This window comes from Leuresthes tenuis, unplaced genomic scaffold, assembly GCF_036924035.1.
Source record: "Leuresthes tenuis unplaced genomic scaffold, fLeuTen1.0.hap1 SCAF_4, whole genome shotgun sequence".
Lineage (NCBI taxonomy): Eukaryota > Metazoa > Chordata > Actinopteri > Atheriniformes > Atherinopsidae > Leuresthes > Leuresthes tenuis.
In genome coordinates, this window is record NW_027325358.1 from 17,831,116 (window position 1) to 17,857,859 (window position 26,744).

General features: G+C 42.9%; 3 protein-coding genes across 6 annotated transcripts in view; 1 reads left to right on the forward strand and 2 right to left on the reverse strand.

Annotated features, from left to right (window-relative positions):
- Nucleotides 1–8,549, reverse strand: part of arhgap10 (Rho GTPase activating protein 10) — a 41,046-nt gene extending 32,497 nt beyond the window's left edge. For all 3 annotated transcript variants that reach the window (XM_072384894.1, XM_072384895.1, XM_072384893.1), the window contains exon 1: nt 7,952–8,549. In XM_072384894.1, the coding sequence (XP_072240995.1) occupies nt 7,952–8,105 (154 nt within the window). In that variant the 5' untranslated portion in view covers nt 8,106–8,549. The remainder of the gene's footprint in view (nt 1–7,951) is intronic.
- Nucleotides 8,550–10,402: 1,853 nt separating this feature from the next.
- On the forward strand, nt 10,403–20,554 carry prmt9 (protein arginine methyltransferase 9). 2 transcript variants are annotated; one of them, XM_072384899.1, is made up of 13 exons: nt 10,403–10,801; nt 11,063–11,262; nt 12,795–12,943; nt 13,056–13,292; nt 13,477–13,644; nt 13,771–13,882; nt 14,285–14,394; nt 14,562–14,754; nt 14,879–15,062; nt 16,460–17,162; nt 17,301–17,454; nt 19,400–19,522; nt 20,022–20,554. In XM_072384899.1, exons 2-13 carry the CDS (start codon nt 11,065–11,067, stop codon nt 20,259–20,261), a joined length of 2,571 nt encoding a protein of 856 aa, XP_072241000.1. In that variant the 5' UTR covers nt 10,403–10,801; nt 11,063–11,064; the 3' UTR covers nt 20,262–20,554. The 2 variants fall into 2 exon arrangements, with proteins under 2 accessions (XP_072241000.1, XP_072241001.1); XM_072384900.1 differs by having other exon boundaries at nt 10,407–10,801; nt 13,771–13,873.
- A 1,352-nt stretch (nt 20,555–21,906) lies between these two features.
- tmem184c (transmembrane protein 184C) lies at nt 21,907–26,408 on the reverse strand. The gene is made up of 10 exons (XM_072384901.1): nt 25,787–26,408; nt 24,811–24,941; nt 24,693–24,729; nt 24,285–24,490; nt 23,731–23,805; nt 23,566–23,659; nt 23,297–23,409; nt 23,055–23,154; nt 22,741–22,912; nt 21,907–22,642 (listed from the first exon to the last, which is right to left on the reverse strand). The coding sequence occupies exons 1-10, from the start codon at nt 25,901–25,903 to the stop codon at nt 22,341–22,343; spliced, it is 1,347 nt and encodes a 448-aa protein (XP_072241002.1). The 5' UTR covers nt 25,904–26,408; the 3' UTR covers nt 21,907–22,340.
- Between the last annotated feature and the right edge of the window lie 336 nt (nt 26,409–26,744).

The window sequence follows — 26,744 nt, forward strand, 5'->3', positions numbered from 1 at the left end:
AAACATCACACAAAAGAGGTGTTAAAAAAAAAAAAAAAGTCCCATAATGTATACCGACAATTTCCCTCCGAAATGCTGGATATCCCCCAGCAAGGAGTGTACGGCCACGGTTACTCAATACAGGCAAAATGCCATAAATCAGTGCTCAGTATTTGGTATTTTCGGCTGAAGAAATAGAATTAAAATCAAATGTGAAGCATGTTCTTTTCTTCAATAAAAGAAGCACAGGGTTTGCAAATGACATGGTCAAAATGTGCACTTATAGGACAGATGATCATATATCACAGACACACAAATCTTTCCCAGGACTTTCAAAAGAATCCAATCTGTCATTATTCAACAGGAATTCGATACACTGGACATCTTAAGCCTGAACAGAAAAATCTCCTGGCATGTGCACTAAATTAGACTTAATTACTGTATGAGCGTGTTCGTTTCAGACGTTTTACTATTTTCATATCAATCTTTACCCCGTAAAACGATCCCTGGGCAGTGTGTGAACACATGCTGTGGATTAAATCTACGGAGCGGCCCGCAGCTTAAACATGTGAGACAAAGGGCAAAGCTTCTGGCCTGATCGCCTCTTTTAAACAGTCTAAATTTCAGTCCTGGTCACTTGTCGATGCTAACCCGAACCTATGCAATCCAAAAAAGCACACACACACACACACACACACACAAACCTCAGCCATAAAATCCTGCAACGAAACTACAGGAAACTGAAAAGCTTCTCCAAACAATGAGACCATTTTGGTATTACGGTATTTTATAGTATAGTCTATTCTTTGAGTAAGCCTTCAAATAACCTTTAGAGGAAACGTGTTACGTGTGTGTGTTGCACTCTGTGTGTGTGTGTGGTAATTGTTGATGTAATGCAATTAAGAAATTCTAAACAGCAGCAGAAAAAAACATGTGAAATGCTTGTGAACATACAAAAAAAACGAGCACAACACGACCTCGTCGATCTGGGAAAGAATCGTGACACTAAGGAAAACACAAGGTTTCATGACTAGTTTAAGGCCATTGATAGCTAATTATGAAGCCCAAGAGGTACTGCAAGAGACTGAACAGTCCAACTTTAGATCATTATCAATGGGATGAGGCTATATTCATCCTTCCTACGTCGATTCCATTCAAGCGGTACACAAAAACAGGTTTTTTTGTACAAGCATCAACAGGAGAAGCTACACTTGTATCTTAAAAAAAAAAGAAAAGACTTGGAGCCCATATTCCTAGTTCTAATCATCTTTAGGGTCAAACCTTTCTGTCACAGAGACGCCCGCTCAACACGACGCGATAACCCAACGTGGGAGTGCTGCGGCGCGGGTAACGAGCATTATTTTCACAACACAGGTTTGGCTATTTTGGGAGCAAACACTTACATGTTGGCAATTTTCTTTGAAGGGACTATAAATCTGTGGGGAATCTAAACCACACAGACAGCAAGAATCCAGGCCAGGGTGTGCGAGTCCATAAAAGGTGACTCTGGTCAGTCTAGTCTCGCCGTTGATTTGCAGCGAGTGGAGGGACTGCAGACAGCACCAGCAGGTCTTTATTGGCATTTTCTCTGCCTCTAACAAACTAGTTTTTTACGGGCGATTCATCAGCGAGTCAATGGATTAAATTGGATTTGGTTCCGACTCTTGTCCTAATGCAGTTCAAACTCAGTTCTGTAGAGGTGCATCTGAGGTCATTGAGTTTTTGATATTCGAAAGGTTTATACGATGTTAAGAGCATAAAATCAAACTTTGCAGCAGCTGCTTCTCTCTCAGAATAGTTACCCTCAGCAGTAAAAGTTCTAAAATGACAAAACATGTAGAGTCCCAGGTTAACTGCAACCAGCAGGTACTTTAGAACATCCTTCCAAATGCGAGGGGGCTTTCAAATCCATCTTCACAGAATTATTAAGCGTTCTCCCTCAGCGTGTGACATATGTAGACACTGTTAGGTTGAAGTGACATTTCATAAAACTGGGATGTTAATTAATGAGTTGTCCTGAACTGCAAGCCAAACATTCTTCAAAAGGTGTGCGAGACAGATTAACTCAAAGGCTGCAACATCTGCAGCGACACGAGGCCCAGCTGTTCGTCTCAGGCAAGGAAAGTCAGCGCTATAAATCAAGGCTTCGTCAGCTGAGGCTTAGCTTTCTCTTTAAAAGAAAATAAAAGCTGCAATGACAGCTAGCTTTTTTTCCCTCTTTTTTCCCCTTTCCTGTCCGTTGAGAATTGGATGGATGTTTGCAATCGTTCAGCGGCTTGACTTCAACCATAAAATAAGTCTGAGAGGTCTTACTGTGCGTGTTAAACTGCCTAATCCTCCAGCTATTGACCACATGGGAAACAAAAGACTATTTCCAAGTCGTTGTTGGTGAGCTGCAGGGCTCCAGTTATCCCCCAAACAGAAACTGATCGTAGGGTGGAAACTTTGACTGCTCTACTCCATAGTAAAAAAAAGCATGTTTTGAAAACACGACGCCTAACCTTGACACACCTTAAGAACGCCTCAATCCATTACCCTGGGTTTGATGGAGGATCTGCCGATCTGATAACGGTGAAGGAGCCAAACACATAAACACTGCGTGTATTTTCCACATGTGTACAAACGCCGAAACACTTTATTCTCACTAAATGTAAAAGTTTATGGCGCACATATGGTTATCTTACAGAAGATGAATCAGTTCAATTACATCACCTTTCCCCCCCCCCATTTCTGCTTCACCTTATCACGTGATACCATAGTCCACCTATTCTGCTGCCATATTATTCCATTTGCATTGTTCTCAAAGTGGGAACACACGGGATTGAATGGGCCCCTTCGCAAAGCACCTACTTTAGAAATACTAGTCTGTGGCGCATTCACGCTGTTTATACGTCACCCAGGTCTATTACGTCTTAAAGACTCTTAAAGGTGTGAAATGTAATGTGCAGTTTTGTTTTTCTTTAAAGTTCTAACGCAGATCATAGTAAACACACAGATTTTTGCCAGGGGAGGTGAAGGTTGTTGGCGCGTGCATGTGATTAACGTGCGGCTAAGAAAAAAAGTTTGTTTTAACTGGTATGTTCTCATCTGCTGTTATTAGGCTGAGGAAAAAGGGAAAAGTCACAGATTTTGTTCTAGGAGTTTATTAGGACATTAAACAAACACGCCTTTTTATTTCTTCAGCAAAGACGGACTAAAAGCTCACATCAGTGAGGCCCATTAGTGTGTATTCCAAGAACACTGACGCAAACGGACAGATATGCGAGCACTTTATTCGAGCCATGTGCGAGTGTGAGCCGCGGACTTCATTACATAAAACACGAAGAATGAGTGTTATTCCATGATTCCACAGTGAAAATCAACACCGGGCAGCATGCAGAGAGAGGAAGCGGCGACGGTGGCGTGAAGCTGCATGGTGCCAGTTGATGTTTCAACATCACGGATTAAATAAATCCAACCAGTGGGGAAAGAAAAGCTCCAGATAAAAGATGTACAACAGGTTTAAAGGTTAAACGATACACACACACACACACACACACACCAGGGCACACAAGACTCAGAGGCGAAAAGCTTCGTCTGATTTTTGCCTTTTAAAGCAAAGGTATTTCAGAGCAAACCTGGGAATTGTCAGACTTGGCTAGTTTCTCTGCAGAACACCAGAGGCCCCGGCACTGGCTTCACAGCATGAGTCATAAAGACCCCACCTTACATCGGACTGATACTACAAGTGAAGTTACCCTAAACCGGGACGAACAAAGGAAAAGCATGCCCAACTTTGTGACATGAACATCGATGCCCCCATTTAGAGGAGGCAGGAAGAAAAACAACACAGCTCTCGGGTTACCGCAGAACAGGCTGCAAGATAACGCACCCGCAAAAGAAAAAAAAAAGAAACAGCACAAGGGAATAAAGCTCATATGTGACTAAATGAACTCAAATGTCCACTTGCAGAGTTCAGCTTCAGCTTGATATCAAAATATCTGATGTTATTCCAGTAGGAAGAAAAAAAATTGACCTATGATGAGACAAGATAAGACAACCTTGTCTGCTGAAGTAGGAAACCTAACATTAAATGTTCTGGATGCTACAGCAAAGGTTTTCCTATAGCAAACCCATAAAATGTGAGAGCGTGTCAAAGGCCAGTTGCTGAAGAAGTCCACAGTGTATTTACTGGCACACGTTGGCGGGTTGCTTGTTATGCTTTCTACACTCTCATCAGATGTGGCACTCAGGTCAGAGCTCCCCTGGTCCAGGCCCTCAACGTTTCCATGCTGTGCCTTTCCACAGTGCTTCCTGTTTCACTCTCCCGTCTTTTCCAGGCCGAATTGCTGCTCCACTTGCCTCCAACCTTTGCCCCCGACCGAGCCGGCTCACCCATCCCCTCCCCTCCCCCCCCCCCCAGCTCCCTATGCATTACTTCATTCATGACTTCCCGATCCTCAAAACAAGCGTGCGAGGGTGAGGCCACACTGGACAGGATCCGGTCAATCCCAACCAAATCACCGACCAGAGAGCTGTGGCAGTATCAGGATTTCATTTGGTCAAAAGTCTAATGATTAACAATTCATAAGGGCGCTTGTACCAAAAAAGGAGCTCCAGATGAAATGCTTCTTTTACAGCAGGCCTCTTTCTGCAGAGAGAGATAAAAAAGCGTTCCTCCCACATGAGTTCACGTCTTGAGCTAATGCGATTTTAATGAAAGATTGTGATGTGGCTCTTTGGCAGAACAAGTAATGTGATTACAGACAGCAGCAGGAAGCCAAAGCACACCATGGGCAGGCTACTTTTAAATCTGTCCGCCAAAGAGAAGGAGCCCTTCAAATGGCTGGATCTTTCAAAGTGGAACCAAAAAATAGAAATCATATTTATCAAGCCGCCTCCTGGTCAATTGACTGGAGAAAGTCCAGCTGTGGAAATGACCATGACTGACCTCACTGCAACTCTGTCTAACTTGATTTTCCAGATTATTGCAGCAATAACTGAACAGACGAGAAGCGCCATCAAACCATTTAAAGACGACAAAAGTAATAAGGGTAATAGTGAGGGTACAGACAGGACACAGTTCCTGTGGAGGAAACCCTCTGAAACAGAAGCACATCTGCATGTTGCTTCACTGGTGGGCACTTCCATGTCACGGCTCTCTGGCCCAGGCCCCCCCCCCGCTTCAAAGTTTCCTCTCAGACCCAAGGACTTTCCGTAGAGGGACATCCTCCCAGCTGTAGCAGCAGAGGGAGTAACTGACAGGCTGAGAGCGGACAACAACTGTGCTTGGGACGGCCCCGAGCACCAGATCACTCCGAGGTCAGACCCAGAGTAACACAATTCACCACCAGAATCTAGTCTAGAAGTCACACATGACACTGGCTAAAGGCTATCAGAAGGTTAAATAAAACCTTAGACCTTTCGAATTCATCTGTGCGTTACATCACACTGCTGAAATGACGGGGACCTGTCATAGAAAGAGGTTTAAACGTCTTAGCTCCCAGAAAAAACCGACCCATCAAAAACAACTCTCTGAGCACACAGGTTTTATCAACCCTATCGAAATCAAAGGCCCAAACTACAGAGATTTAGAGGAAGAAAAGTGCCAGAATGACGTGGAGAGGAGAAACTCCTATGTGACAATATAATCAGAGCAATGTCCACATAATGAGAGCTGCACTGGAGCTGAGCTCCACCCATGAGTGCATATATTTACAACACTGTTACCAGCTCATACCCATTAACTCATTACAACCTAAGCCTCTCTTTAGAAATAAAAATGAATGACAATAAGTGTTTAAGTTCAGATTACATCTGAAACTGCCATGTCATTTTCTACGGTTTGCTGTGGGATGACATTTCAATAGATCTGCTGTAAATACCTCGTGATTACAGTGATGACAGATTTTGATCAAATGTCATTCGACATAAGCATGAGGGAGGGACAGGCACCAGTTTTAGCCCCGGTCATGTCAATTAGGTTGACAAAACCTCATGTCAGCACATAGGAACATGATCATGAGTTCCTTCCTGAAACTTTTAACTGATTTTGCAAGAGTCCCAGTGGGAGTGCACTGGTCAGTGTTTCCTATTCCTTAGCAACTTTTCAGAAACTCACACAAACCCCAATGAGAATTACCAGAAGAGACATTCGATGCCCCGTTGTTGGCCTCACGTTGAATCGCATAGTTTAGCCGCAGTCGCATAAGGCATGAAATACAAGACACGGCATGTCCTCCTGAAATGGGAAACTCTGTCAGTCGACACCGACACAGCTGCGCATCAATATCAACTCATCACCCGTGGCTGAAAACCCGAGTTCAACGCACCGCGCAGGTTCTCCTGCTAAAGCCATGTGGCTGCAGAAAATATCTGAAGTCCCAATAAAACGTGCCAGCGGATGAATAAAACAGAGTCAACACAATAAATCACAGTATGCGGATAGAGAGATCTGGTGGAGGACGAGTGCGTTTTGGCTATTCTCAACACACAGTATGAACAAGCATCTTAAAACACCTCGAAAGCAGTTGAAGCCATATTTGATAAAGCTGCCTGTTTTGGGGGGAACATTCACCGAGGCGTTGGAGGTAAGAAGAGATACCACAAGTATGCAAACAACACGGAGTGAAGGGCTCAGCCCAACAGGTATATGTGCAGTATTACTAAAGCAGCTTTAGGCCAAGCAAAAGTCTCCTGAGACTGAATCTGCAGGAGTGTCGATGAGCAGACCGCCGACATCTGATGTGTAGAAACGGTTTGGAGCCACAGAGCTGTCCTGCCTGCTGAGAACATGCAGGTTTGGTGCTTGTGATGTCGTAGTGCAGAGACACTTCCAGACACGCGAGGTAGTTTAATATCCCATTTATAAACACACATCGCCGATGGCCAGGTGTATGTCTTCATGACCTTTCAGCTCTGTGCCAAGTTTATACTTTGCACCAGCTCACAGGCACCTGACTTTGCATGAGTTTTAGGGACTGAAGGCAGCCCTGTCCTTCGTGCTTTCCTTAAGCTAAAAATACAACGGCAGGGCGATGCTGCTGTGTTTTATCTATCAATGTGGAATGTGCTCCGCCGCCAAAAGTTCCCTTAAACTACATTTGAGACTTCTGTGAATCTAACTTAGAGTGCAAAGTATGGAAGGGAACAACACCAAAGCACGATGTTAACTTCAAGTAAGCCCCTGAAAGTCTGCTGGAACTGCCTTCGGTCTCGTAATCAGCACGAACAAAGAGCTCTGTGTACGTTCAACAGCATGTTGCTGAATCTGTACCTTAAGGAATGCAAGGTGTCCTTAAGGCAAAAAGGAAAGTCATACCTCCGTACCCGAGACAAACCTGCAACAGAGACACACTGAAGCACGCCTGAGTGAGGGTTTCAGAGAGGAAAGTCATGAGCCGGTGACTCTGAAATGATCAAAAAGCAGACTGAATCGAATCCAGTCCCTTCAGTTTGTCATTATAAGCTGGATTAAGGTGTGCAACGAGCCTTTAAACCACCAACGATTTTCTCTGCCTTTTTTTTTTTTCTTTTTTCTAAACAATGAACAAGTTACTCAAAGACACTTGAAGATGTTCCCACAAGACATGAAGGGGGCCGTCCATTTAAGATGGTGTGTTGTAGACTGGCTGAAACCCCTCTGAGGATCAGGACCAGCCCACAAGATCAGAGCTGAAAGAGAGAACCATTAAATCATTTGAACTGAGCTGAAGGTGTGTTTCACTGTGATCATGGTTTGAGGTGTTGATAAAAAAAACTGTTGCTAGATTTTCAACCTCCCTGGTAATACAAAGCAAATATTGATACAAATATACAAAGACAACGCCTCGATCTGATCTGTGGAGAATGGCTTTCTCTCAGAGAGATTCGACTGTTTCCTGTAAGTTTTAAGAAAGCTCTTCACCCACTCGCAACAGAACAAGCATCTCAAGACAGATTTCGTGGCTCAAAGCAGACTTCTCCCACACGTTAGCGTGTTTCCCAAACTTACGCTTCGTCGCATTGATGAGGTTCTTCCCATCTTTGTACAGTTCTTTGATAAATCTGTTGGTTTTGTCCAGCTCCGCTTCGTGAGCCTTTATTTTCTCCCTGAAGCTGGGGCTGTCCAGATAGCATTCACTGAATTCCAGCGGGTGTAGTCCCATTTCTGTGACAGATTGATAGCGTCGTGCTCAGCAGCGGGAAACTGGCCAAATGCCACTTACTTTGAAGCTTAAAACAAACGCCGTTACTTTCAAATGGCAACTCTTTTCGCCGGAGGTTTCAAGCCAGGCTGACAAAACATACTGTAGCTACGTAAAGTAGCAGCAGCTAACGGCGCCTTAGCCTGGTAACTTCTGGCTCTGGTGCATGGGTGTTATTCCACGACTGTCAAATAAAGCGAGGAAGGGCTAACAGGTAGAACTGTTAAAAGGTGACAACCGCGATATCAGGTGTAGGGTTCATCGGAAGTCGGTTCACAAGAGTTGTCAAAAGTTCACAGCTCCGGCGTCCAGGTTTTCCTTAGTCCATCAAAGGCGCTCCCCCTAGTATAGTGACAGATTGAGAAACTCTGCTGACATATGCGTGCGTGTAGCAAAATTTACAGTCAAAGAGTGTACATTGTGCAAGATGGCTTTATCAGCTCCACTTCCGGTCTGTATGCCATGTAGCCTAGCAAGTCGCACGAGCAGGTGTGCCTGTACACGCAGGAAAACGGCGGAGAAGTTCGCCTTGCATGATGCTGTATTTTCCCCAAAGCTAACGAGTTGAAGGCTCCCCGACACTACCGGGCGTCATAAATATGATGAGCAGTAGAAAAAGCAGTGCAGAGTAAGGCTTTAGGTGAGCACAAATACTTTAAGAGGCGAGAAATAGTGGCGTAGACCTATTTTTTTTTTTTTATTTCATTGAGTAATGTATTCCACTAGTATAGTTATAATATATGCGGTTAAAAAAGTAATGCACATGTCTAATTCAATATCTTACACAAAACTTCATTTTGAATGTACAGTTACTAGACATGGATCGGCTTTTGTTTGGACAAGTGGGAAATGAAAAAAAAAACAGAAAGACACAATATTCCACTCTGAAATGTTGTTAGGTCGAAGTAAGTTCACAAATTACTAAATTATGTTATAACAACTCAGTAAATGCTTATTTTCGTTATTTTCCACCACTTTAGAAGGCTGGTAACTTTTAAACCTTGTTGACATCATGTCAGAATTTAGCATAATGTAGAGAACAGACTAATAAATAAAATTTTCTTGATGAAATCATAGTTCATGTGGATTAAAGCATTTCAACTATAAAAAAGGGGGAAAAGAAGGAAAGGAAGAAAAACAATGAACAGCCACCATCAACAAACGTGACCGAATGAATGAAACACGGCTCACCTCTTGTATCTCTTTATGTGCCCTTTAACAGCTATCTAATAAGCAATAAGAAGACACACAATTGTATGAACTTCATGGTAACAACAACATAAAAAACTACATAAACTATAACATGTATAACTATAGAGGATGAATGGAAAAGTATGAATACAGTTTAATTTCAAAGAAGATTGCATACTGCAACCAATAAAATATAGTGTACGCAACACTGTACAAAAACAGTTTGAGAAAGAAATACCAGAGAAAGGTGAAGACATGAGCACAAACAAGGTCCTGTGACTGGGAAGCAAAAGTTTAAAGTGCAGAGAGGGAACTGAAGCAGTTGGGACAAAAATGGGACGAATATTCATCTTTCTGTGGTACGTAAAAAGCTACGTCTGCCGTTACAAGTACAATAACAAGTCACTGTCGAAACAACGAGTTTAAAAAACACATTGAAAAGGGGCCAACCACCCATGTCACCTAATTACACAGTTTAAATGTCACCCATGTTTGACGACAGCTGGCACCCAGACAGGCTCACAAAAGGACACAATCAAAGATCCTGTTTTTTTTCTTAACATGGAAACTCCTCCCAGGCACAAGAGCTGGATGAACACGCAAGCAGCTGGCTTGGACAGACTGGGAAAGTGTGTATTGTAGAACAAACAGGACAAAGCTGAATGACAAGGCACGAAGAGGACGACACCCTCAGATCACACACATAATGAAAACTTCTGCATGTACATCTGCCAGATTTATTCCAGGCTGATGATGGATATGTGTTGTGTCTCCCTTTTTGAGTTTTTCTTTAGACGAAAAAAAAAAAGGTGGATGACTACCTGCGTCCTTATAACTACTATGCGACTATGTTATAGGTGGCAATTTTCCTGAACGTGTACTATCTTGACCTTTTGTACTCTTTGGTTGTGCCTGAGTAGTTTTGTCTGTCTTGAGAGGCAAGTCTGCGGCGTTGGCATTTACTGCAAATGGATTTGCAAATAAATTCCAAAATCACAGCGGACGTTCAACGCGCTTCCTGTGGCGAATTTGTCCCGCTCGTGATCTCAAACCGACTGCACGTTTCCACATGTGAGCCGCAGGAACCTTTAGTCACACTCGTTTCTTTCCGTGCCGCTAATCGCACGGACACGTTTGTTGTTGAGCGGTAGCGACGCCGAAGGATCATTTGGAGGGGCGATTCATACCAAATACAATGATTTTCAGTTTTTTTATCAATCAGTGGAGAAAACACGTGTATGACCGGATATGTGGCTAAACTATCGCAGCAGCCATTATCATGTGAGCTAATGGCAGGTTTGCAGTTAAAAGTGTAGGGTTGTCCACGTCCATGCTAACGGATGTGCTGCACGTAACGCTCACGTTTGCGTGTTGGAAGAATTTCTAACGCCGCTTGGCTTGCCTGCAGTGATTGTCGTCGTGCGTTTTCATCACGTAACCTAGCCTGTCATCTATACCAACTCACAGTAAGTCTTTCTGAAACAGCGATACGTGTTGACGAGCGTTTCAGGAAAGTCTGAAGTTAACAAGACAATAATCGGACATGCTTTGCGAGCCCAGCTCGCATATATTTTCGCTTCATATTCACTTTGCAATTGATGTAATAAGTTGAAACTGGAGCAGGTGCCACGCATACATTTTTTTTTCTTGCGCCTCAATAAAATGTCTCGTCTATCCATCCATCCACTTTTCCTCGTGTCCCTCCTCTCCTCTCCTCCTTACTTAAGGGATGCCTAATACGAGCGCCAGGCAGAAACATGGCAGGAGGGCCCGGAGGCGACGCAGAGTGGACCCTGCCAGAGATGAGCTGATCTCCAGTTCCCTCGAGAGTGCTCAGCAGTGCCTGTTCAACCAGGACTATGGAACAGCGTTTGTGCACTACCTTCTGGTCCTCAACCTCGCACCTATGTTCAAGGACTTTGCAAGGGTAACGCCTCTATATATCACCCCTAAAACTAGTTTGTGTGCATCTGGCACACATTGCAGACACTCTCAACCAGCCCATAATGGTGTAATTTAACCATAAGGCAGTGTGGGTGAATAAAAGATTACCTGACACAAGACTTAAAATTAGAGATGGCGCTTTTCTTCTCTAAGCTACATAAACTTGTTTTCAGACTTTACTGTTTCATAATGACTAAAACTAAACAAAACAGAAGGCTCTAAAGCAACGGCGTGGGGCCACCTGTTGTGGTCAGCCCAGTTAAACCAGAGAATGTATAAAAGGCGTAATGTGTAAGTAGCACGTTGTCCAAAATGTGCCAGCTTCACAATAACTGGGCTCTACAACTATGCAACATCCCTTGGCTGGTCGCCAAGTGTTCGTGTGACATGAAGTGCATGAGTAGTAAAACGTGTCAGCCTTAATTCTGCAGAGTTCTGTAGCCATCTAAGCACATATGTCATGACTTGCAGACCTGATAAAGTACTCATTGATAATTAACTCCTATCCTTGACCATTTGTGAGTGAGAGGAAAAGGTGTTGGGATTATTGGAAGCGCTGTGCAGGATGGGCCTTGAACTGGTGTGTTGCAGGACGGCTCGTAGATTAGCACATTCCTCCATCTCATCCTTCTTCTATACACGCGTTTGCCCACCTAATGAACACTGTTCAGGTGTAGCAAGTGGACACCATTACACAGGAAAGTGTATGTTGGTGGAGAATGTTGACACATTGAAACTTAATTTGTTCTCGTGTAAGAAACAGTGTAAGGAAAACATAGTAATGGTACAGTTTCTGGGCCTTTGCCTTTTCTCACCAGCCAAAACTCATTTAATCCTTGTTTACGGTATGTTTGTCTATTCTTTTTGCATAATATATCTGTTTCCGTGGGAATCTCGGATTGCCTCGCATACTCTATTTTTTGGAGCACAAAATTAAATTGAAGTTTGTGCCGCTTGAAATACTCCTTGTGGATTTTATGGTGTTTTTTAAAAAAAATATTTTAGCTCATCATCCTGTTTTAGAAACCTTGCTCTTTTCACCTTACTGAAATATTTCTGATATCAATGGCTGCAGCACATTCCCACAGCAGATGTGGTCTTTACATTTAATTCAGCTTTTTTTTTTACATTTTTTTTACATTTTTCTACATTTACAGCCTTGAACTTCTGTTGTGACCTCACAGATGCACAAAAAAGTATTTTCAAAATGCACCAGGGTTTGATTTTGAAAAGAAACTTCAGATTATTGTGTTACGGGTGCAGGCAAGGCTTTGTACTGATAACATTCCTTTAAGGACCTTCTCTTTTTTTTTTTCTTACCTCTGCATGCCTGCTAACTGCCATTTCTTAATTGCGTCCCAAACTGTGAGCCAGAAACCTTCCTTTAACTTCACGCCATGTGGAGATCAATCCAGCTTCTACTCACTTAACTATTCACAAAAAAAGTGCTTGCCACACATTTGTCCCATTTTTGCTGTACAGAATCCAAAGACATTCAAAGCATCTTCCTTTCAGGAGTCCTTCAGGTTCACTCTCTTCAAATGGGCCGAAGAGCTGGACTCCGTGGGCCGCATTCAGGATCTGTTTGACTGCTATGAGCAAGCGCTGGAAGTTTTCCCAGCGGACGAGGTCATCCTGAACAGCATGGGTGAACACCTGTTCCGGTACTGTCCATTTGGCATTGGTTTCTCGGAGTATGTGTCCTCCCAGTTGCAGAACATTCTGTCGTTTTTACATTCTCTTTGTTTGCATTGTCTCTTTCCTGTTATCGTCCAGAATGGGATTCAGAGATGAAGCGGCAGGTCATTTCTACAAAGCCTTAAAGCTGAAACCAGACTTTCTAGAAGCCAGAGAGAACTTCTACCGTGTTGCCAACTGGCTGGTGGAACGCTGGCATTTCCTCATGCTCAATGACCACGGGAGGAACCAGAAGTACCAGCAAGCCATTCAGAAGGCTGTTCAAAACGGCTGCAACACTGTACTGGACATAGGTACTGGCACTGGAATCCTTGGGTGAGATATTTTACATCAGAATTTGGAAATGTTTTTATTTCATTAGGCTGTGTACCTTTTGTTTTTGTAGGTCATAGTTTGATCCTTTGACACCAACGCTTCGGTTGGTGCCGAACTTTAAGCTTCTCGTTTTATCTGTAAAAGGTCTCCTTGTTCTGATATCCCGTTTCCTATTTCCGTTAAGCATGTGTGCGAAGAAGGCGGGAGCTGCTGAGGTGTACGCCTGTGAGCTCTCAAAGACGATGTATGAACTGGCCTGTGAAGTGGTGACTGCTAATGGAATGGATGGTAGCATCAAGATCCTTCATAAAAAGTCTCTGGAGATGGAAGTGCCAAAAGACATCCCACACAGGTGCAGCTTCCACCTAAATTTGAATGGACCTCCCTGGCGTTGAATTGTCCAACGAGCCGTAGCCGATTCTGATCTGAAGTTCTCGGGTGCAAGAATCACTGTTTTTTTTTTGTGCTCCTTGCTTAGGGTTTCTTTGGTGGTGACAGAGACGGTGGATGCGGGATTGTTTGGAGAGGGCATCATAGAGAGTCTCATTCATGCCTGGCACAACCTGCTGCTGCCCCCGAAGGTAACTCAGGTCAGGAAACGCCCACATTCTTAACATTAAAGTGCAAATGCACTTACCTTGTGGAGCACTAAATGTAGAGTTAACCTTTAAACTGTGTGTCACACATTAACACTGGAGAATGTACAGAGAATTAGACCAGGACTTTGGCTGCAGTTGCCCATTTACTGCAGGTTGAAGCGGCAGTGGATTCCTTTCGAGTTTTACCTGCCAGGGTCACACATGGACTCATGCTGAGACTCACTGCATGGGGGGTGGGGTGAATGGTCAAACTGCAGAAGGTTGGATGCGTTTTCTGTAAACACTTGCATTCTCACATGCTGCCCCTCTGGAAAATCTTTCTAATCGGGGCTGCAGAGCATGTGTGAAAATGGCATCGTCACCTTTTAAAAGCAAATGTTTCTTCTCCTAAAGAGGGATGAGGGTGAATTTGGAGATCAGTCCAACACAGGACGAGTCATCCCTGCGGGAGCCACAGTGTTTGGTATGGCTGTCGAGTGCCTTGAGATCCGCCGGCATCACAGGTAAACTCCAGGAGTCTGTTTGCATTTCTGTGAATAGACCTTTTGCTCTGGTAATGACTGCCATGATGCAAACAGAGAGTCTGTTTCACAGTTTGTCTATAAGCACCAGAGGCCGTCTGGGTCTCTCAGCTCATTCTCATATATATATATTTATTTTTTTCATCTAGGCTCTGTATTACAGAAGTGGGCGGTATGTCCATGGCTGCAGCTGGAGAGCTCCGTAGTCCAGTGAGCTGCAGCTCAGAGCCAGATGACACCATGGAACCATACACAACAGAAAGACTCAGCAGGCTGCCAGGAGGATACAAAGCTCTCACAGAGCCATTCACAGCCCTCAACATAGATTTCAACAATGTGCAGGTGACTAAAAACGTCTCTGACAGCAGGGGGCACATCATTCCCACAGTTGTGCTCCATTCCAGCTCGATCCGTGATGAAGAGTTGCTCTTCCCTGCTTTATGTGGGGTGTGTTTGGGACCTGCAGGAACTGGAAGGCCTGAGCTCCAGGGAGGTTCGAGAGCTGCGGCTACTGGTCACTCAGGAAGGAGAGCTGGATGCTCTGGCTGTATGGTTCCAGCTCCACCTGGATGAGGAGAACAGTCTGTCTACTGGACCCCAGGAGGACACCTGCTGGGAGCAAGCCATCTACCCTGTCCACAGCACCAAGAGTAAGACGCTAACACACAGGCTGGATGCATGCACACTATAGGCTTGTTACTTATTCAGAGCTTAGGTTTAAGCACAGTAGTTAAAATATATGTTCATAGCATTTTCTGCTGCTCTTAAGCCTGAAATATGTCTTATCTGTGTTTGTAAAAGTTAGGTTTGCTCATCAACTACTTGTTTTGTATTCATTATATTTAAATTTGTCATTAATTTCTGAATCAGAAGAAGACTTTGAGTGTTTAAGACCACACTTTTTCAGTTTTAAGATTGAAATAATACTTGAAGCAGTAACTGTGTTGACAATAATATCTTTACTGTAGTAGAAAACAATAAAATACACATTATTCATTATCTTTAAGGCTTGCAGTTAAGCTAATACACAAAGTAAGATGGATGCTGTGGAAGACTAATACCGTCAAGACCATCAAAATACATTACCCTCTTAAAATGAACCCGAGGTTTGGCGAAAGCCTCGGCTTTGCTACCATCACAGGCCACTGTGAGCGTAATAGCCACTGACATCAGACGACTTGTCCCAGTTGGCATTTGGGTGCATCCTCTTTCAGCCCGGGCGCAGCGGCGTGTCACTGCTCTGTTAATTAGAGAAGGCAGCCCCAAAGGAGCCGCCACCTCTCCCAGTGATCACCAACATCCGTTTGCCGGTTGCTGTGAAGTGCGCGCCGTGACATGTCTGCGACGCTCTTTAGTGTTCATGAAAATCTTATAGGCAATAAATATGCATTTTCCCCAAACGCGTTGACACGACGACGGGAACAGATGGTATTCCGGTAGGAATCCTTTTCACTGCCTGGTCTCCTGAATGTCATTTCACCCACCAACGGATTTGCTCTCCCACCCTCTCTTCCTCTCTATGTTTCTAACTTTCCTCGTTCATGCTCTCCTCTCAGACATATAATATATAAAAACAGCATATTTTGCTTGTTTTTATCATAATTTTTCCATTTTTGCACACGGTTCGTAGTTAACCTGCTACCTGCACGGCATATTATGGGTATTATGATGTGAATATTCTAGAGCTACTTACCAGTACCTGAGATTTATCACTCATACCAATCACAATACTTTGTTCACCATTTCTTTTCTTGAAGAAAAGTATTGAAATTTAGTCTGAACACAAGCAGCTTTACACGAACGAAAGCTTTTGCGATCATTACGATCAAAACGGACTTCTTTACAGGTTAATGCAAGAATATTTCATATTGAATATGTGCTTTTTAAAAAAATCTGTTTGATAATGAAAACCCAGCAAGTGTCTCCAAAGACCTTGGTTGTATTTGATACTATAAACTAAATGGTACCAGATGGATGATAAGTTTTGATTCTGTTGTTCTATGGTACATCAGAATGAGTCGGCGGTTTACTTTTGCTGTTTCTTCAGGTTTTGTGCTGAAGCCACAAGACGAGCTGATTGTCGAAGTCTCCTGCCGTGATGCCTACTTGAGGCTCAGCTGTGTCGCCGTGCTAAGAGATGGTCAGAAAGTCCATCTGGACAAGCGTGTGGGTTCACCTCACTCTGGAAACCTCGTTCCTAACCCAAACCCTGAGGCGGAACTGTGCAGCGCATTAGCTTGTCTCCAGACCAATCAGAGTCAAACCGAAGACTTCTGCATGCTGGAATGTTCAGAGATGGCGCTCTTGAACAATCAGGATTACCATCAGAGTTTTTGTCGTGCGTTAACCAAGCTCATCTCCAAGCTGAAGGCTAAAAACCAGAACCACGGTCAAAGATCGGCTTTTCAGTCCGACTCAGCCACGTCAACAACACCCAACAGCAGCCTCCTGTACGTGCTGGATGTGTCCGAGGGTTTCTCCCTCCTCCCCCTCATCGCAGCCAGACAAGGTCACGTGAAAGCCTACAGCTCTGTGGAAAAGAAGAAGCAACAGGAAGTGCTGAGGAGACTCGCTCGCTCCAGTGACATCTCCGAGCAGCATCTGGAGTTCTGGCTCAACCACATGGAGGATGAGCACGGGATGCTGCAGAGGCCGTCCAGGGAGAAGCTGTGGAGTGCCATCATCCTGGACTGTGTGGAAACGTGTGGCCTCATTAGACAGAAGCTGATGGAGAAAGCATCGCTGGCCAGGTCAGGAAAGTGGCAAAAGGAGAAAGAATATTGATCTCCTTCTGTTTACATTGAATTTGAGGCGATCATCTTAGCGCTGTACTTATAGATGTGTTAGATTTGAACTAGGATACCTTTTATTTGTGTTATTTATACCAGGTGTCTGCTGGAAGAAGGAGGACAGATTTTCCCAGAGAAGATTGTGGTGTATGGCATGTTGGTGGAGTCTGACACTTTGCTCCTGGAAAGTGCTGTCCAGGGTCAGAAGCCAACACTGGGATTTAATATCGCTCCTTTCATCAACCAGTTCACTGTAAGTATACCTGCAAAATGCACCATTTATCCACTTTAACTTGATATTGACATTGACTTGGCTCGTCAAGTGCTTAAGAAATGTCGACAATGCGGAAACCATTTCCAGGAACTAGGGTCCGTTTCTTGACCACCTTTTTTTCCACCTTTTCTTGGAACCAGGAAGGTTTGGAGACACTTTTATAAATAAAAACGATTAAAAAAAGAAACAGTTCAACTGTTCTTGAGGTCATATACTTCTTCAGTGACTACCAACTGAAAAACTCGGATACAATACAAACCCTTCACTTTTAGGGGGACTACTTGAGTCTGAAAATTAGTCAGTGAGTCGTTCAGTGAGTTGTTCAGATTTGCAGGTTGCTGTTGAGTCACTATTCAGAGTAGAATTATTTAGCATCGTCATCCTCACTTTAAATCGTGCTCCTTTCTCTGTACCTTAGAACTGGAAATCAAAAGTCTTTTGCCTTCACCTTTTTCTCTTATTAGCAGTTCTATAGTATAGTATGTACAGTTATATATTCCTTAATTTCCCAGAGGGATCGATAAAATGCTATCTATAGTTCTCTTAAAGAAATCAGCTAATGATGCTCTACCAGAACTTGAATACCACCTGACTCGTTGTTGGCTTTTTTTTTTCTTCTTTTTTTGGGAATTCTGAGGCCCCATTAGTTAGAGTTATAGTAGCACAGTTCAGTAGTACAGCATCCAGATCAACGCAATGAAATGCTCACTAGAAAATCTCAGGAAGATGCAAAGAAAAGCACGATGTCCAGAGCTACTGCAACAGGCTGCCAGTAGCGTGGTGTCATTATAAAACAAAAGAAAAGAGTTGCCACTTCCATCTGTTTGTGGTCAAACTGCAGAGTTTCTCTGTCCGTTTGGTTTATGGTAGTCTGAGCTTGGTTTGCGGTGTGTGCTAGTGTGAGCTCTCATAAGGCTCTTCAAGGGTTATTAGGTGTTAATTGTGTCCACATTTGCATTGGCACGGTAGTGCAAGCCTGTGCCAACAATCTCCAAAAGAGGCAAATCGTGCGGAAGGGTGGGGAGCGGAGCGGAGTGGAGTGGCTCCCTCAGTGAGATGAAACATCTAAAAGATAAACTTACAGGTTGACTGACATTCTGCACATCACTAAATCTTCTTTAATTGTTTTTTTTTAGATTCTATTTTGAGTTGGAGAGCAATGTGCATGCCTGTCATAAAAAATAAAGTACATGTTTTGTACTAGGTGGTGCACGGTGGTGTAGCCTCACAGCAAGAGGGTCCATTTTACTCATGTGTTGCTGTACCATAAAAGTCTTGCTAAAAATCTCAAGTCAAAGTCAGAGAATCGGCCTGATTGTGTGTCCAGTTTAGTTTCCTGCCATGTATGGGGCTTTCTTGTGTCGACCAAATGTTTTTCTTGGAAAACTGATGTCCAGCACTGTGTTTTCTGAACACACTTTTGATGTGTGCTTCCCATCTGTGTCAAAGAAGCCGCAAAATCCCTTTTTTGAATTCCTTTTCTTTATTTGGTCTGGAAAGCATCGTTTTCCCCCAGCATCATGTTTGCGCTCATAATTCTGCAGCGCTCTCGTGGGACAGTTGTTTGTTTTAACAGATGCTATCTTTAAAGCCCTCGGTGGGCACATCCTCGCACAACTGTCACACAAGACATTACGCACAGCTTGGCCCAAAGACCTACTCAAATCCATCACGGCACATCAAACAGTGGGCTCTGTGGTCTACGCAAGTGTGACACGCAAGGGGGAAGGAATCTTTAATGAAAGAGCAGAACTTTCTGTGGTTCCTCAGTCAGCCGCCCTCTGTCAAGATTAATAAGATTGAGGGGGGGAGATTATTTTTTTTGGTTAAGCATTAATATATATATATATGTATTGTAATTCTATCTTGTCAAGAGCTGGGTGTTGAAATACTTTACGAGTTCAGGGTATGTTATTTCCTCCAGGTACCCGTTCATGTGTTTCTGGACTTTTCCACCCTGGAGTGCAGACATCTCAGTGAGACTGTGGAGCTCTTTGTTCTTGACCTCATGGATGCCAACGCAAACTACACGAACCGAGACGTCAAGGTAAAAATGTCCACGGAGCCCGTTTGCGATGCCAGCGTGAGCCGAAGCCAGTCGGTTTAAAAAAAAAAAAACAAAAAAAACCAGCACCTTTTTATGTGCTGTTAGACCAGAGCTGAGCTGAGAAAAGTTATGCTTTCACTCTGACGGTATTAAAATCCCACTGCAGCCTACTTCCACAGCAGCTTAATGAAGAGTAAAAGGTCAGAGACATGAACCCACATTTTATCCATCTCCCCACAAACGTCTAAGATTTAATTTCTTCTTCATTCACACCTTTGCTTTTTTTTATTTTTTCCGGCCCGACGTGAATTGAGCACACCCCATTTCATCTGAGAACTCAGAAATCTAACTCCAGGTCTGACAGTGCCTGCAGCAGGTCGTGACCCTATCAGTCCAGCAATTTATCCAAGCCGTTACCCTCGTCCCTTTCTGGATAAATAAAGTAGTTTTTCCTTCCATTTAATTTAATTTCATTAACCCCCTGATCCCTGTCTCACAGGTCCAGGCCATGTCTGCAGGCAGAATAACAGCAATTCCCTTCTGGTATCGGATCTACCTGGACCAGGAGATCAGCGTCAGCACCCTCAGCCAGAACTCCCACTGGAAGCAGGCTGCCGTCGTCCTGCAGGAACCCCTTGAGGTGCGAGTTGGAGACTGGGTCAGCCTCGCCGTGAAGCTCCACAAAAGCACCATCTCCATTTTGGCCCATATAGAGAACGCTCCGGCACAGATGGACTAATAGTTTCTTACTTTGTATCTTTTTATTGTTGTTGGCTTTTTATTTCTAGACAGTGTATTAAATATTAGACATTTCCTCACATGTATTCTTTAAAGATTTCCCCTTTTCATGGAACACCAGCCCCCCCCCCCCGGAGTTTCCAGACACACCTCTGATCTCTGATCAGTAAAGAGATTTACACCAGCCAGCACGACACAAACTTTACAAAAGCCAGAGTAAAGCAGATTTATTACCTTGAAATAATTTTCTAAGCACACAGTATTAGATTATAGGTAAAGTTGTTGTAAAAGATGTTTGCATCCGAACTGTTTCACCAACACGTGGGTTTTCTTAATAAATACAAGCTAAAATGTTATTAGAATTTGTTTTATTGTTAAATTAAAATGTAGAACATTTACATCAGATCTGATGTAATTCTGTCGTTTTTAATAAAAAAAAACAAAAAAAAAAAAACAAGGCAATGCAACATGCTTGAGCCTGATACGGTCAATCTGATACGTGTGGTTTCTGACGAGCTGAAATCCCAAACTGTACATTTTTTATAATATCAGTGTCCCGGAACCAATCCACGTGAGTCGCAATAAAGAAAAAGAAAAAAAGCTTGTAAAATATGAGGGAAAGGTAAATGGCTTTAAGTGCAAGATCTGCAGGAGTATCCCAGCTTTAAGGCTGGAAAGGATGGAACACTTTAAAGTAAACCTGATCCTGGGATAAAAATGCTAAACGGATGTAGTGGACAGACGAGTTCCACGGCACGTTGAAAACAAGGCCTCTGAGGAGACGAGTGAATCAGCTTCTATTAAACACGAGACAATAAGCTTCATATGATTAATCATTACAGAAACTCTCCAAATGTGCTGATTGTACCATTTCAGGATGAATTGTGTGCTATTCATTTCCTTTATAATTAAACTGTACTTACAGCATCAACTCATAGCCTTTAAGATGCAATACGCAGTATTTCTACAGATAGAGTGGATATTACACTGTCATTCAGGACACTTTTTTTTTTCTTTTTTTAGAGGCAAAGCTTAAAATTTGACTGAAACATGCTCTGTCCTTAAATCTTTATGTTGCCTTTCTTTCTTTCTTTCCTTCCTACCTTCTTTCCTTCCCTTGGAAACTACTGCTCTAAATAGGACACACAAAAAAAAAGACTGGACATATCATTTAGAAAAATGTAGATTTGATCCGACGCGATTACTCCTGTAGTTGATGGTGTCAAACCACAACAGTCAAAACCACAACGTGGAGAAAAGAATTCCATTTTGCATATTTCTCTTATCTGTCACATTAAACATGAAGTCACAACGTGTTCCCGCTGTGAAGAGCTACACGTCGATGATTTACCCAAACTTGAGCAGAGGTCCTGTGTCCTGTCATCTGATGAAACAACCGTGCAAAGACCGGGTCCTTTGAAGAGAAAGATGCTTTGTGGAAACTGTCCTTTTATCCCAGTTACGCCAGATTCTGCCGGAGCTTATTGAGCCACGCGCTTCTCTTGTACAACATAAGATGGCTTGAAAAGCAGATTACTGACAAGTCGTTAAGTGCCATAACGTCACTGAACTAGAGCTTCGCTCTAAAATCACTCGTGATGTCACCATGCCGAATATATCGATGTTGCAAAAGTCTGCAAGAAATGTCAGGCTACTGACCTTTTTAACGGGAGACATTTTGACTTGCAGTAGCTGGACAAGCGCAGGTATTAATGAGCGCTGCATTCCACTTGTACGCGACCCTCATTAATAAACTTAAGCTGAACGCCAAATACTAAGATATTTCTCTATATTGGAAGAATTCTCATCACATTATTCAACAATGATATCGTACGGCGCAGGTTTTCCTGATATTGTGAAGCTCTGCCCTGAACATTCCTGGAGCTGTCACTGGCAGAAATGTCCTTTTGGCTTTGCACTTCTTAGCAAACTTCTAATGCTTAAGATTGTGTTTATGTGTCCTTTTTAAATGACATTTGTGTTCCATTTGCATCAGCAATGTCTGAAAGAAAAAAGTTAAGGCTCTCACTGGGACCCGCCCAACCATATCTGGTAATTCTGTTGATGACACCGGCCTAAACTAGCTAATCACAACGAGATCTCCCTCTGCTGTTTCTTTGGTCCTTTCTTCGTTTTGGGTTTCTTCAGGTCGAGGCTCAAAGCCTTCATCCCACATGGCTGCGCCAAGCCCAGCAGGTGCTGACAAAGAGTGTGGAGTGAGGGTTCTGCCCAGGCCCTGATACTGGCCTTTCGGAGACACTGGGTTGGATGCAGCTTCTGTGATGGCGTCTTGAGACTCCGAAGTGAGAAGGCCGGATCGCTCCCCATCATTTTGCGCCTGACCGAAGTAGAACTTCCTCGGGCGGCCCATAACTGTCCTTCCTGGCAATGTGGACAACAACAAAAGACCTCTTTAAAGTATTTCCACAGTCAGAGAGGCTTCCAAAACCGAAGTACATCAGCAGCTAAGAGGCCCTCACCAACATTGCGGACTTGTTCGGAGATGTCTGCTCTGACATCAGAAATGTCCCACATCGCCATGAAAGAGTCAAAGCAAGAAACCTCCTCAGCCTCCTGGATGTAAGGTTTGTAAGTGAAGCTGAAGTGATGCGCGATGGCAGCGAGAAACATCTCCACGCAGATGATGAAGTCCTGGAAAACAAATGGACAGTTGGGACCGTTTTGGCTGTGTTTGACACTGATAACAAATAATTGAGAGGCTAAACAAAATATATCAGCTCTGCTGACACTCAGTGGATTAACTGCCTTTCAACTGCATGCGCTTCCTTTTTACCTGTAAGCCGGTGGCTACAGCTTCCACACTTTGCCAGTCCCAAGTGCGTTTTTCTGAGATGATACCCACTTTCACCAGCAAAGCAATGAGCACAGCCTGCCTGGAAAAGTCCGGTCACAAAACCTCAGTTTTCTCAACACATGTATACAGCTATTTATCCACCAAAAATAAATAAAAATGCTCAAACTGAATATGAAAAATGCAGATGTCATGACGGCTATTATGAACACGCAGAGATTTACCAAAAAGAGACGAACACCACCATTTTGACACATAGGAATTTGCCCACTGGTTTGATGGGACTCAGTTCCTCCCTCAGAGCCCGGTAGAACAGCACCAGGCAGTACATGGCAAACTACAACAAAGAGAGAGAGAGAGAGAGAGAGAGAGAAAGAGAGAGAAAGAGAGAAAGAGAGAGAGAGAGAGAGAGAGATCCAGGTCAAAATGTGTGTCGAACAACTTTCTGTCAAAAACAAACTCACCGGAACGAATGAAACGGCAGAATAATTACCAGCTGGGACATATTGTTGACGATGACCAGGTATGTCCATGCGTTTGTTGAACTGAAATTGCCTTCATCGTACACTTTACACAGCTGGCAGATCCTGGGAGGGAAACTAGATTAATACAGCACTCACCAAGACGAATAATAAAACCGAATAGAATCGGTACTTACAAAGCGATTACTGTTGTGACGGGTCTCACAACGGTGTACTGCAACACTCCCAGTTTACATCTCAACAGCAAAACCCTGCAGTGGAAAAAAGGAGGTGGGTTTAAAAACAACAACGACGTCACGGCTAAAACTAATTCATTTCTTGAATTTAAGATGAATCAAAACTATTAAAAAATAATGGCAAGTAGACCTTTGAAACAAGTTTAATGACAACATTCAACAGGGAACTGCCGAATTTTTTCAAAACAACTACTAAAATATGGCCTCCAACACCCAATAAATCAAACTAAACTTTAAAATCACAAACTGCTCACTAGGGTTTAAATAAGCGTGTTGTTTTTCTTTCAGTTACACAAAAAAAAGCCAATTAAATCTTTAAAGTTTAGTGTCTACTAAGACACTAAGAAATTGTCGTTGCCCATAAAGCAGAAATTTTCAGGGATTTTTGTGTGGGACCTGTATTGTAACTTGTCTGAAAGAGACGGGCGTCATTAAATTGGGGAGCGTCATATCATCTCTTGTGTAAAAGCAGTCATTTTCCTCAAGGAACTCACTCTCCCATCGGCCAAGGTGGGCAGCAGCAGAGAGGAGGCAAGTGTTTCTGCTGTTCCTGGACCTCCAGCATCATCACCAAGCTGGGGTACTGATTTTCCAGGTAGTTGAGCAAGAAAATCATGAAGTTGTAGATCACGTATGCCTCATAGCACTCTCTGCAGGTGTCCACATAAATTGCTATACCGGGGTATTTCAGAGCAATCCACTAGAAAAAAAAAAAAAAAAAAGACAAATAACAGGTAAAGTGAGGACATACAGTGATGTGAAGTATTGCATATGAGGTAATGTCTAAAGAGAATGTAGTCAATAAAAATCCCATTTGTAAAATGTCTCTTATTCTGTACATACATACATTTGACTTTTATGCAGGTTATGCAATAGCTTTAATTAGATAACATAGCACTCACACTGTCCAAGCTGTAGATCGGGACCATCCATAATATTCTAAAAACAACAAAACCAGAAATATTAAGAACCCGTTTGATACTATTATTTGTAGCTAAACGTGACTGTTGACACCTTTACCTGATAATAGGTTTCTGAAGCTCAGGCTGAGTGTAGTGTACCAGATGCTGGAGGATGCCCCATAATGATATGGGTATGGTCATGAAGACAAATATCCCAGCTATGAACCATGCTTTGTTATGAGTGCCAACCTGTGATTATAAGGAAAAGAGAAACACAGGACACATAATTAACATTTAAGGTAGCCTCTAAGTGTTGGACATTAGGCATTAAGGACTATAGTTTTTATTCTAATAGTCAGTGGTGAGCACAGTGCTTTGAATCTTAGGATCAAGTAGAATAATACTCTGTTCTGACTGAAAAATACAATAAAACGTCAAAGTTTCTCAGACTGACTTGATTGACTCAAATACTACATGTTTAAAGTGGCGGAAACCAACTTAGTACATGTATTTAAGTTCCACACATAAATGAAAATTTGAGGCACATCTACTTTGCAGAAGTCTTCTTGTGCCATTTTCTCTTTTTACTTTTTAAACAAAACATGATTAAATGTTTAGTCTATCAGTCCCGTAGCTGTAATTCAAATCAAACTTTAAAATTAAAGGCAAGTCGTTGTGACTAGATCAAAGATATGTTCAAAATGAGATCCGCCTCAACCAGCTCCAACAGCAAAACACTGTTTCCACTGTAATAATAACTTTAGTATCAGAGCTACAGGTCAATACATTTTATGCATACAATACCTTTACATTTAATACATTAAGTACGTATTACCAACAATGCTTTGATACCACATCTAAAGTAAGAATTTCGGTTGATTTTTGCAGGTATCAAAAGTGCTTTTCACAAGTTTTCCACCACCACACCAACTCTGATGTTTTGTAGAGGGAAAGCCTGCCAAACCGATGCAGTCAGTACCTCACCTAAAGTGTATTTGAGTATAACATGAACAAATCACCACTGGGTTAAAACAGCAGAGCTCCTAGAATGAAAAATGAAGGAGCTTGTCAAACAGAGCCATCACAGAACTGACCCCTGACTTCTGAAGTTCCCAGATGCACAGCGGCAGGACGACTAATAGCAGTAAAATATACAGCACAGCGACCAGTGGCCGAATCCATCTTCTCCAGTTCCCACAGGAAAAGGGCATCTTGTCATGAAGACACCGCAGGCCCTTTAAAACCGCCCGCTAATACAATGACAATTTAACCCGTCGGACCAATGTTCTTAACGCCTTTGACGTATTTGCCGTTAGCTTCGCATTGTTATACTCTGAAAGGCTCAGTGTGACACAAGACAAACCTATACTTGTGTATGTATGCGTTATCTCCTTCCTTGAGGTTACGTGTCATCCATAAACTGCGCTGCTGCTGGACAATTAACTGCTCATATGACTCGATTTTAGCTAACAGTAACTTGCTAACAGTAGCTTGTCAGCTGATTCACCATGTAAACAAAGTCAGTTAATGACCCATGCCTCCAACTAGTTAAACATCTAAAAGTAGAAAACACGCAAAAATAAAACCTCAGACTTCAGTCAATCTATTCCCCATGTGAAGGTACTCATAAAATACTTTAAAGACGGTTAATATTGGTAGGTAAAAGTTTCCGAAGAAGTAATTGTTGCTAAGCAAGTTCCTCGTTTTAGTACCGCCTACAGGCCAAAATATTATTGGTTGAATAGTAGCTCTAAACCAATCAGTAATCACTATACAGTGTGTTTGGTTGCGCTTGCATCTTCGTCGTCATCGTCGTCGTCATCTGATATTTTGCCACTAGATGGCAGTGTTAATCAACTATTATTAGGATAACAGCCCTAGATTTAAGCATAGCTTTTAGGCTTGACTTTTTTTCTGTGGCAGTTCTCTAACTAATTCAAGGTCTTCATAGAAAACATTGCCCATTCAGAACTTGAGTAGATGTAGTGTGTTTTTTGGCATGTAATGCAGTTGCTGAACTGTTTGTTTTTTTGGTGGATTTTTTTTGTTTCA